Source organism: Nansenia antarctica (genome assembly GCF_963989245.1).
Source record: "Nansenia antarctica genome assembly, chromosome: 3".
NCBI lineage: Eukaryota > Metazoa > Chordata > Actinopteri > Argentiniformes > Microstomatidae > Nansenia > Nansenia antarctica.
Window position 1 is genome coordinate 142,701 of NC_137688.1, and position 12,500 is coordinate 155,200.

At 47.6% G+C, this 12,500-nt stretch overlaps 1 protein-coding gene across 1 annotated transcript in view; it reads left to right on the plus strand.

The window, feature by feature from the left end:
• The window catches only part of LOC308153178 (phospholipid-transporting ATPase ABCA1-like), an 84,774-nt gene that overhangs the window by 65,540 nt on the left and 6,734 nt on the right, over nucleotides 1-12,500 (plus strand). The window contains exons 36-42 of the mRNA XM_080526264.1: nucleotides 705-828; nucleotides 2,050-2,179; nucleotides 4,521-4,641; nucleotides 6,299-6,361; nucleotides 9,471-9,577; nucleotides 11,290-11,431; nucleotides 11,824-11,958. Coding sequence (XP_080382390.1) covers nucleotides 705-828; nucleotides 2,050-2,179; nucleotides 4,521-4,641; nucleotides 6,299-6,361; nucleotides 9,471-9,577; nucleotides 11,290-11,431; nucleotides 11,824-11,958 — 822 coding nt within the window. The remainder of the gene's footprint in view (nucleotides 1-704; nucleotides 829-2,049; nucleotides 2,180-4,520; nucleotides 4,642-6,298; nucleotides 6,362-9,470; nucleotides 9,578-11,289; nucleotides 11,432-11,823; nucleotides 11,959-12,500) is intronic.

Here is a 12,500-nt window from a genome sequence, read left to right on the forward strand (position 1 = left end):
ATGCATGTCCGGGGGGGGGATGGTGGCAGGGTTAGGGGAGATGGTTAGGGGGTAGGGGAGGTTGTATGCATGGGAGAACAGGTAGGTTTTGAGGTGGGATTTAAAGGTGGAGAGGGAGGGTGAGTCTCTGAGTGGCTGAGGGCGACTACAAGACAAGACAAAATAGTCTTAACACTAGAAGTCTTAACACTAGAAGAACCTCACGGTGACCCCTGTGAGTAAAAGGAAAATCTATCTTTGCACTCTATCATATTTCAGGACCCTCCTTTCATGACTTTTCCTAGATATGTGCGTTCTACCACCCAGTATCCTTACACTTTCTAAATCACTTCAGGATAAGATAGTAGAAGATAGTAGAAGATAGTAGAAGATAGTAGAAGATAGTAGAAGATAGTAGAAGATAGTAGAAAGCTGTTTTGCAGTTTTTCTGTGTAGGAGGGCAGGCTAAAAAAAGAAGCGCCCTCTAGTGATCGCTGTGTGTAAATAGCAGATTTACATTCTAAAAAGGGGGTCTATTTGACCCCCAAGGCGGCTCGACTAGTAGGTAAAATAGGCACGGCTGTTATAGTGTTAATAGTCCTGATAGTGTAATAGTCTTACCGGCTGCAGTGAAACAGTGAAAACATTGTTAGTGTAATTGACCTATAGCACACTAGACTGACAGCATTTAGTCATTGTTTGACCTTTGACCCTCTGCGTGACAGGAGATCGGGGGGATCAACGACATCCTGAAGAACGTGTTCCTGATCTTCCCTCACTTCTGCCTGGGGCGGGGCCTGATCGACATGGTGAAGAACCAGGCCATGGCCGACGCGCTGGAGAGGTTTGGTAAGATGGCCGACAGCTTCAATGAAAGGTCGAAGGTCATAGTGAAATCGTGAGCTTCTCTCCGTTTAGGGCAGTTCAGAGATACGTGAGCGTCAAAGTTTTTACATGCCATTATGTTTTGTGAGATGGAACCGTTGTATTTTATGAATTACTAACTGAAAAACGTCAACATTTTAAAAAATAACACCACACAGGCATTAATAAACACCTAATGGATCAGATTATGTAAAAAACTTAATTTTGACAAAAATGGAGATAGAACCTTATAATTCTAACGTCACGAAATGTTGGCGATCGATTGTTATTACTATAGATATTGTGGTTGGATTCAAAAGACACCAGGACAGCAGAGTTATCAGATGCAGTATGTAGTGTATAGTATATAGTGTGTAGTATATACATAGTGTATAGTATATACAGGTCTTTATTGATTACAAGCAAGAGCAACTGATCTTCATACAGTCATACGTAGTGTTAAATACATGTTCATATTAAATACATGTTCATATCAAATACATGTTCATATTAAATACATGTTCATATTAAATACATGTTCATATTAAGGTTGGGCAACAGGTTGTCACTTGGTATTTTTCCGTCTCTCCTTTTAGTCAGTTGTTCATTTGTGATATATCAGGCAAACGTGGCAGGAAAAGAGAATGACCTTTGACCTGTTTCTGTGCTGAGATGGGTGGACAGTAAACTGACTCATGTCTCATCACGAACATAAGCCAACTGACACAAGTTTGATTGTTGGTTTTTCTACCTCACTATAATTAATATGATAGCCAGATAGTTCATCAATCTGCAGTCTTTGTTCATGTAGATAGGGTATGTGTCTATAGGACAGGGTTTAGATAGGGTATGTGTCTATAGGACAGGGTTTAGATAGGGTATGTGTCTATAGGACAGGGTTTAGATAGGGTATGTGTGCATGAGACAGGGTTTAGATAGGGTATGTGTCTATAGGACAGGGTTTAGATAGGGTATGTGTCTATAGGACAGGGTTTAGATAGGGTATGTGTCTATAGGACAGGGTTTAGATAGGGTATGTGTCTATAGGACAGGGTTTAGATAGGGTATGTGTTTATGAGACAGGGTTTAGATAGGGTATGTGTTTATGAGACAGGGTTTAGATAGGGTATGTGTGTATGAGACAGGGTTTAGATAGGGTATGTGTCTATGGGACAGGGTTCTGAGTTGTTGCTGCGTTGGCTGCAGGTGAGAACCGGTTCCGCTCGCCGCTGGCCTGGGACATGGTGGGGAAGAACCTGTTTGCCATGGCGGTCCAGGGCGTGGTCTTCTTCTGCATCACCCTGCTCATCCAGTACCGCTTCTGTCTCAAAGCCAGGTAGGTCCATCTCTCTTGTCTCTCAAGGTCAGGTAGGTCTATCTCTCTTGTCTCTCAAGGTCAGGTAGGTCTATTTCTCTTGTCTCTCAAGGTCAGGTAGGTCTATCTCTCTTGTCTCTCAAGGTCAGGTAGGTCTATCTCTCTTGTCTCTCAAGGTCAGGTAGGTCTATCTCTCTTCTGTCTCAAGGTCAGGTAGGTCTATCTCTCTTCTGTCTCTCAAAGCCAGGTAGGTCTATCTCTCTTCTGTCTCAAGGTCAGGTAGGTCTATCTCTCTTCTGTCTCTCAAGGTCAGGTAGGTCTATCTCTCTTCTGTCTCAAGGTCAGGTAGGTCTATCTCTCTTGTCTCTCAAGGTCAGGTAGGTCTATCTCTCTTCTGTCTCTCAAAGCCAGGTAGGTCTATCTCTCTTCTGTCTCAAGGTCAGGTAGGTCTATCTCTCTTCTGTCTCAAAGCCAGGTAGGTCTATCTCTCTTCTGTCTCAAGGTCAGGTAGGTCTATCTCTCTTCTGTCTCTCAAGGTCAGGTAGGTCTATCTCTCTTCTGTCTCAAAGCCAGGTAGGTCTATCTCTCTTCTGTCTCAAAGCCAGGTAGGTCTATCTCTCTTCTGTCTCAAGGTCAGGTAGGTCTATCTCTCTTCTGTCTCAAGGCCAGGTAGGTCTATCTCTCTTCTGTCTCAAAGCCAGGTAGGTCTATCTCTCTTCTGTCTCAAGGTCAGGTAGGTCTATCTCTCTTCTGTCTCAAAGCCAGGTAGGTCTATCTCTCTTCTGTCTCAAGGTCAGGTAGGTCTATCTCTCTTCTGTCTCAAGGTCAGGTAGGTCTATCTCTCTTCTGTCTCAAGGTCAGGTAGGTCTATCTCTCTTGTCTCTCAAAGCCAGGTAGGTCCATCTCTCTTCTGTCTCAAGGTCAGGTAGGTCTATCTCTCTTGTCTCAAGGTCAGGTAGGTCTATCTCTCTTCTGTCTCAAAGTCAGGTAGGTCTATCTCTCTTCTGTCTCAAAGTCAGGTAGGTCTATCTCTCTTCTGTCTCAAAGTCAGGTAGGTCTATCTCTCTTCTGTCTCAAGGTCAGGTAGGTCTATCTCTCTTCTGTCTCTCAAGGTCAGGTAGGTCTATCTCTCTTGTCTCTCAAGGTCAGGTAGGTCTATCTCTCTTCTGTCTCAAAGCCAGGTAGGTCTATCTCTCTTCTGTCTCAAGGTCAGGTAGGTCTATCTCTCTTCTGTCTCTCAAGGTCAGGTAGGTCTATCTCTCTTCTGTCTCTCAAGGTCAGGTAGGTCTATCTCTCTTCTGTCTCTCAAGGTCAGGTAGGTCTATCTCTCTTCTGTCTCTCAAGGTCAGGTAGGTCTATCTCTCTTCTGTCTCAAGGTCAGGTAGGTCTATCTCTCTTCTGTCTCTCAAGGCCAGGTAGGTCTATCTCTCTTCTGTCTCAAGGTCAGGTAGGTCTATCTCTCTTCTGTCTCAAGGTCAGGTAGGTCTATCTCTCTTCTGTCTCAAGGTCAGGTAGGTCTATCTCTCTTCTGTCTCAAAGTCAGGTAGGTCTATCTCTCTTGTCTCTCAAGGTCAGGTAGGTCTATCTCTCTTCTGTCTCAAAGCCAGGTAGGTCTATCTCTCTTCTGTCTCAAGGTCAGGTAGGTCCATCTCTCTTCTGTCTCAAGGTCAGGTAGGTCTATCTCTCTTCTGTCTCAAAGTCAGGTAGGTCTATCTCTCTTGTCTCTCAAGGTCAGGTAGGTCTATCTCTCTTCTGTCTCAAAGCCAGGTAGGTCTATCTCTCTTCTGTCTCAAAGTCAGGTAGGTCTATCTCTCTTCTGTCTCAAGGTCAGGTAGGTCTATCTCTCTTCTGTCTCAAGGTCAGGTAGGTCTATCTCTCTTGTCTCTCAAGGTCAGGTAGGTCTATCTCTCTTCTGTCTCAAGGTCAGGTAGGTCTATCTCTCTTGTCTCTCAAGGCCAGGTAGGTTCAGGGTTCGACAGTAGCCCGCTTGCCCGGAGCAAGTAAAACATTCGCCGGGTTTGTTTGCGCGAGCCCGACGACGCTGCTGGATCCTGGATCTGTTTTTCTGTGTGCAGGAAGAACGACAGACCAGACTAGATGATCGTGGAGTGAAGATATTATCAAAGCGTACGCACCTGTCGATCACCCGTCGCATCGCGTACGCTTTGATAATATCTTCACTCCACGATCATCTAGTCTGGTCTGTTGTTCTTCCTGCACACAGGTAAACAGATCCAGGATACAGCAGCGTTGTCTAAACTATTTTCAAATGCAGTACATATATTACTACACCCCCCCCCCCTCCCCTTAAAAAAAGCAATACATTTGGATTTAAATGTTTTGACCTGTTTGTCTCTAACAGATCTATGAGCACCCCTTTAAAGCCCATCGGAGAGGAGGACGAGGATGTGGCCAGAGAAAGGCAAAGGATTCTGGGAGGCGGGGGACACTCAGACATTTTGGAGCTCAAACAGCTGACCAAGGTACGGGGGGAGGAGTCTACAGACTGTTAACACAGAGTCACTATATACCTGGGGGGTTATATACCTGGGGGGTTATATACCTGGGGGGTTATATACCTGGAGTGTTATATACCTGGAGTGTTATATACCTGGAGTGTTATATACCTGGAGTGTTATATACCTGGAGTGTTATATACCTGGAGTGTTATATACCTGGAGTGTTATATACCTGGAGTGTTATATACCTGGAGTGTTATATACCTGGAGTGTTATATACCTGGAGTGTTATATACCTGGAGTGTTATATACCTGGAGTGTTATATACAGGGGTGCACATAACTGGTGCGCCAGTGCGCATGCGTCGCCAAAATGCATGCTGCGCGGAAGATCAGCGGCATGAACGCGCTCTTGCGCACCAACAGCTGCAAGCGCTGGGAGAGGAATTTACTTCCTCAAAATCCACCTGCTGACTGCTGACTGCTGCATCACTGCAAGCCCCGTAACGCCATCACAACGACCACGGCGACTCCCTTCACGAAAACATTCGGAAAGTATCGTAACTTGTACTTTCATTCCGCGTATCGCGTATCGCACGGTTATCACGCCGACACGTGAAAATTCAGTCCCGAACGACTCGTCGCTAAAAGGAAAAACAACACCAAGGGACTTCACGTTTCTTTTCTCTGAAGCTTTCAAACGTTCAGACGTTTGTTTTACAGCTTCATTATCGCACCTAGACCCCTGACCCAGAGAATATGGTTGGGAATTCTATTAGAAAAAGAAAAAAAAAGACTTTATTGCACAATCAAAATAATGAGCTATTTAAAGTGATAGCCTACAACATCCTCTACCATGGTTGAAATTGAGGACAGTGATAACTTACAGCAGTCAAGAGAGCAGTGATGATTATGATTAAGCTTGTAGCATAAATAAATGCTTAGGCTGTAACTTTTTGTTGAAAAGTTGATTTCAGTGTTTACAGAACAGACATTCAGTTAGTGCTTAAAGAGATGTCAGTTGATTTCAGTGTGTTTAAAGGAGTCTGACAGACTTTCATGCTTAAAGAGCAGTCATTTGATTTTGCATTTGTTTCTTTTGTTTTGCACACAATCATTTGTTCGTTCATCTTTATTTATGAATAAATGTCGTTTTGCTAATATAAGTTATCCATGTATCCCTTTTTTATCCATCCTGTGGGACGGGTCGTGACTCGCGAGCTCGGGGAGCACCAAGCAGCATCCCTAGGTGCTCCTCTGAGCACTGGCCCCAAAAAGTTATGTGCACCCCTGGTTATATACCTGGAGTGTTATATACCTGGAGTGTTATATACCTGGAGTGTTATATACCTGGAGTGTTATATACCTGGAGTGTTATATACCTGGGGTGTTATATACCTGGGGTGTTATATACCTGGAGTGTTATATACCTGGAGTGTTATATACCTGGAGTGTTATATACCTGGAGTGTTATATACCTGGGGTGTTATATACCTGGAGTGTTATATACCTGGGCTTGTATAGTCTGGAATGATTTTACACTTAAACCATGTAGCTGCTGTACACTCTGCCGGAAGCTCTGTGGTCTGCTGAGGAATAAACACTACACACTTTGATAACGCCAGTGTAACACTGTAAATAGTGACGTGTCATTTGAACATGTTGAACTTTGACCCCTATAGGTGTACAAAAGGAAACAGAAGCCGGCGGTGGACCGTCTCTGCGTAGGCATACCCCGAGGAGAGGTGAGCCCCCACGACCCCGACACTCTCACTCTAGAACACCCGACACTCTCACACTCACTCTCACTCTCACTCTAGAACACCCAGACACTCTCACACTCACTCTCACTCTCACTCTAGAACACCCGACACTCTCACTCTCACTCTAGAACACCCAGACACTCTCACTCTCACTCTAGAACACCCAGACACTCTCACACTCACTCTAGAACACCCGACACTCTCACTCTCACTCTAGAACACCCAGACACTCTCACTCTAGAACACCCGACACTCTCACACTCACTCTAGAACACCCAGACACTCTCACACTCACTCTAGAACACACCGACACTCTCACACTCACTCTAGAACACCCCGACACTCTCACACTCACTCTAGAACACCCCGACACTCTCACTCTCACTCTAGAACACCCCGACACTCTCACTCTCACTCTAGAACACCCGACACTCTCACTCTCACTCTAGAACACCCGACACTCTCACTCTCACTCTAGAACACCCCGACACTCTCACACTCACTCTAGAACACTCTCACTCTCACACTCACTCTAGAACACCCCGACACTCTCACTCTCACTCTAGAACACCCCGACACTCTCACTCTCACTCTAGAACACCCGACACTCTCACACTCACTCTAGAACACCCCGACACTCTCACACTCACTCTAGAACACCCGACACTCTCACTCTCTCTCTAGAACACCCGACACTCTCACTCTCACTCTAGAACACCCGACACTCTCACTCTCACTCTAGAACACCCGACACTCTCACTCTCACTCTAGAACACCCAGACACTCTCACACTCACTCTAGAACACCCCGACACTCTCACACTCACTCTAGAACACCCGACACTCTCACTCTCACTCTAGAACACCCGACACTCTCACTCTCACTCTAGAACACCCAGACACTCTCACACTCACTCTAGAACACCCCGACACTCTCACACTCACTCTAGAACACCCGACACTCTCACTCTCACTCTCACTCTCACTCTAGAACACCCGACACTCTCACTCTCACTCTAGAACACCCCGACACTCTCACACTCACTCTAGAACACCCCGACACTCTCACACTCACTCTAGAACACCCGACACTCTCACTCTCACTCTAGAACACCCGACACTCTCACTCTCACTCTAGAACACCCGACACTCTCACTCTCACTCTAGAACACCCGACACTCTCACTCTCACTCTAGAACACCCAGACACTCTCACACTCACTCTAGAACACCCGACACTCTCACTCTCACTCTAGAACACCCGACACTCTCACTCTCACTCTAGAACACCCAGACACTCTCACACTCACTCTAGAACACCCCGACACTCTCACACTCACTCTAGAACACCCGACACTCTCACTCTCACTCTCACTCTAGAACACCCGACACTCTCACTCTCACTCTAGAACACCCCGACACTCTCACACTCACTCTAGAACACCCAGACACTCTCACACTCACTCTAGAACACCCCGACACTCTCACTCTCACTCTCACTCTAGAACACCCGACACTCTCACTCTCACTCTAGAACACCCGACACTCTCACACTCACTCTAGAACACCCGACACTCTCACACTCACTCTAGAACACCCGACACTCTCACACTCACTCTAGAACACTCTCACTCTCACTCTAGAACACCCGACACTCTCACTCTCACTCTAGAACACCCCGACACACTCACTCTCACTCTAGAACACCCCGACACTCTCACTCTCACTCTAGGGTTGTCATATTGCACATAGTGTTATTGCACATAGTCTTATTGCACATAGTCATATTGCACATAGTGTTATTGCACATTCATTTAAAGTGTCGCAGAAAGAAGCGGCCTTGTGGTTTTCTGCCACCCCCTGTTGCATTGTGGGGCCTTATTGCCTACGTTTCCTCACATTCAACAGACAACCTTGCCGTCTACTACGGTGGACATGAAAGACTAAGAAAGGAAGACATCCTATTTTTGAACCATTGTTATAAGGGAGGACACTCTGATCTGTTGAAATCAGATATCTAGAATCATAATATGCATACCTCTGGTAACAGATCTGTCACTGTCACACTATGCCCATCATCTTACATATCATAGTATTACCATATTAGTATGTTAGTATAATAATAATAATAATAATAATAATAATAATAATTCCTCCTTCACTCTCACTCTAGAACACCCCGACACTCTCACTCTCACTCTAGAACACCCCGACACTCTCACTCTAGAACACCCCGACACTCTCACTCTCACTCTAGAACACCCCGACACTCTCACTCTCACTCTAGAACACCCCGACACTCTCACTCTCACTCTAGAACACCCGACACTCTCACACTCACTCTAGAACACCCGACACTCTCATTCTCACTCTAGAACACCCCGACACTCTCACTCTCACTCTAGAACACCCCGACACTCTCACTCTAGAACACCCCGACACTCTCACACTCACTCTAGAACACCCGACACTCTCATTCTCACTCTAGAACACCCGACACTCTCACTCTCACTCTAGAACACCCCGACACTCTCACACTCACTCTAGAACACCCGACACTCTCATTCTCACTCTAGAACACCCCGACACTCTCACTCTCACTCTAGAACACCCAGACACTCTCACACTCACTCTAGAACACCCCGACACTCTCACTCTCACTCTAGAACACCCGACACTCTCACTCTAGAACACCCGACACTCTCATTCTCACTCTAGAACACCCCGACACTCTCACTCTCACTCTAGAACACCCCGACACTCTCACTCTCACTCTAGAACACCCAGACACTCTCACTCTAGAACACCCCGACACTCTCACTCTAGAACACCCCGACACTCTCACACTCAGTTGAACCCTGAAGCCTCTCCCCCCTCCCTCTCCAGTGTTGAACCCTCCCCCTCTCCCCTCTTCCCTCTCCCCTCTCCCCCCTCCCTCTCCAGTGTTGAACCCTCCCCCTCTCCCCCCTCCCTCTCCAGTGTTGAACCCTCCCCCTAAAGCCTCTCCCCCCTCCCCTCTCCCCCCTCCCTCTCCAGTGTTGAACCCTCCCCCTAAAGCCTCTCCCCCCTCCCCCCTCCTCTCTCCCTCTCCAGTGTTTTGGTCTGCTTGGTGTGAACGGCGCTGGGAAGACGAGTACCTTCAAGATGCTAACGGGCGACTCTGTGGTCACCAGTGGCGAGGCCTACCTGGCGGGCAAGAGGTGAGACCCACAGCATCATAATATTAATAATATTAATAATAATAATATTCATATTCATATTCATATTCATAATAATAATAACTTTAATTTGTATAGCGCCTTTCAAAAGACCCAAGGACGCTTTACAATTCAAGGGAGTAATCAGACAGACAAAACGGAAAACAAACAAAGCAAAACTGAAACATTGACTAGGGGCCAAAGGCCTTGGAGAACAGATGGGTTTTGAGGGCTGATTTGAAGGAGTCCAGGGTGGGGGCGTTGCGGATCACTGTGGGGAGGGAGTTCCAGAGGGTAGGTGCGGCCACGCTGAAGGCTCTGTCCCCAAAGGTCCGTAGGTTGGTGCGGGGGGTGGACAGCAGGCCCAAGGGGTATGTTGGGGGAGGAGGTCAGTTAGGTACTGGGGGGCGCAGGCGTGGAGGGATTTGTAGGTGAGGAGGAGGATTTTGAATGTGATGCGGGACTTGACTGGGAGCCAGTAAAGGGTTAGGTTACTGAAGTAGAGCACTCTGCACCACCATAACCCTAACACATAGTCACCCATTATAAATGTTATTTCTTTTTTTTTAAATTTGTTTTTCTGATTTGATCCCTTTTTCACCCAATTTAGTATCCAATTGTACCCAACCTAGCATCCAATTATCCCCTGCCTATTGCGTAGGATCCGCCGCACGACCCCGTGGCCGGCAGCCCCAGAGGAGATAGCCAGGCAGACTAGCTGTCTGGCTTCTCGAGCCCGACACCGTTATTCTGGCACCCAGGGGGCGGTGTTGCGCGACGGATCCTTGTCCGGAAATAGTCCTATACCCCCCTTCTGTTCTAAGCAAGTTGAATAGATGTTTTCCTGGGGGGTGGAAGTTGCTACATTTTGAGTTGTCTGCTTATGAATTGTATTCTTGTCTTCCATGATCAAAAAGTACACTAACATAAACAGGGTTCCTACAAGTTTCAACAAGTCAAATTTAAGACCTTTTTTAGACCTCTTTGAATAGAATTTTAGACCTATTCGTGACACCATATGATAGCTTTTTGTCATCCTCGAGGTGATGAAATTAGGGATTTCACTGCCATAAAGACAAAAAATGAAGCGAATTGGCTTTTTTTGGGGTTCCAGCTTGATTCATTTCCGCGTAAATAGATGTGGTCGGACTGATTTCCTTGCAGGATCTCGTTTTTAAGACCTAGCACCTCATTTTTAGACCGAATAACTGAAAATGGAGACCTTTTTAGGCCTTATAAATCCAATTGCTGGATTTTAGACTTTAAGGCTTTTTAAGACCAGCACGGGAACCCTGTATAAAACAGACACATTTAAGAGGTTGTTTGAAGTGGTGCTGACAGTTGGGTTGTTTGCAGTGGGGCTGACAGTTGGGTTGTTTGCAGTGGGGCTGACAGTTGGGTTGTTTGCAGTGGTGCTGACAGTTGGGTTGTTTGAAGTGGTGCTGACAGTTGGGTTGTTTGCAGTGGGGTTGACAGTTGGGTTGTTTGCAGTGGGGCTGACAGTTGGGTTGTTTGCAGTGGGGCTGACAGTTGGGTTGTTTGGAGTGGTGCTGACAGCTGGGTTGTTTGCAGTGGGGCTGACAGTTGGGTTGTTTGGAGTGGTGCTGACAGCTGGGTTGTTTGCAGTGGGGCTGACAGTTGGGTTGTTTGCAGTGGTGCTGACAGTTGGGTTGTTTGCAGTGGTGCTGACAGCTCGTGGTGTCTTGTGTTGCCAGCGTGCTAACAGAGACCAGAGAGGTGCACCAGAACATGGGCTACTGTCCTCAGTTCGACGCCATCAACGACCTTCTGACGGGCAGAGAGCACCTGGAGTTCTACGCCATCCTACGGGGCGTCCCAGAGAAGGAGGTTTGTGAGGTGAGTGTTTCACATTATACCCCAGAGTGGGGTATTAAATGTGTGTACCCTGTCTCTCCTCTAGATGTTAGAGTGGGGTATTAAATGTGTGGTACCCTGTCTCTCCTCTAGTTGGCAGTAGTGGGCTATTAAATGTGTGTACCCTCTCTCTCCTCTAGGTGGCAGTAGTGGGGTATTAAATGTGTGGTACCCTCTCTCTCCTCTAGGTGTTAGAGTGGGGTATTAAATGTGTATACCCTCTCTCTCCTCTAGGTGGCAGTAGTGGGGTATTAAATGTGTGGTACCCTCTCTCTCCTCTAGGTGTTAGAGTGGGGTATTAAATGTGTATACCCTCTCTCTCCTCTAGGTGGCGGAGTGGGGTATTAAATGTGTGTACCCTCTCTCTCCTCTAGGTGGCGGAGTGGGGCATCAGGAAACTGGGTCTGGTGAAGTACATGGACAAGGCAGCAGGGAGTTACAGCGGAGGGAACATGCGGAAGCTGTCCACCGCCATGGCGTTGATCGGGGGCCCGCCCGTGGTGTTCCTGGTGAGGCCCTCCCCCTCCCTCTGCCTCTACCTCCCCCTCCCTCTGCCTCTACCTCCACCTCCCTCTGCCTCTACCTCCACCTCCCTCTGCCTCCACCTCCCTCTGCCTCTACCTCCACCTCCCTCTACCTCCACCTCCCTCTGCCTCCCCCTCCCTCTGCCTCTACCTCCACCTCCCTCTGCCTCTACCTCCCCCTCCCTCTGCCTCTACCTCCACCTCCCTCTGCCTCCACCTCCCTCTGCCTCTACCTCCACCTCCCTCTACCTCCACCTCCCTCTGCCTCTACCTCCACCTCCCTCTGCCTCTACCTCCCTCTGCCTCCACCTCCACCTCCCTCTGCCTCCACCTCCCTCTGCCTCTACCTCCACCTCCCTCTGCCTCTACCTCCCTCTACCTCCACCTCCCTCTGCCTCTACCTCCACCTCCCTCTGCCTCTACCTCCACCTCCCTCTACCTCCCTCTACCTCCACCTCCCTCTGCCTCTACCTCCACCTCCCTCTGCCTCTACCTCCAACCTAAACTCACACTTCTTATCTGGAACT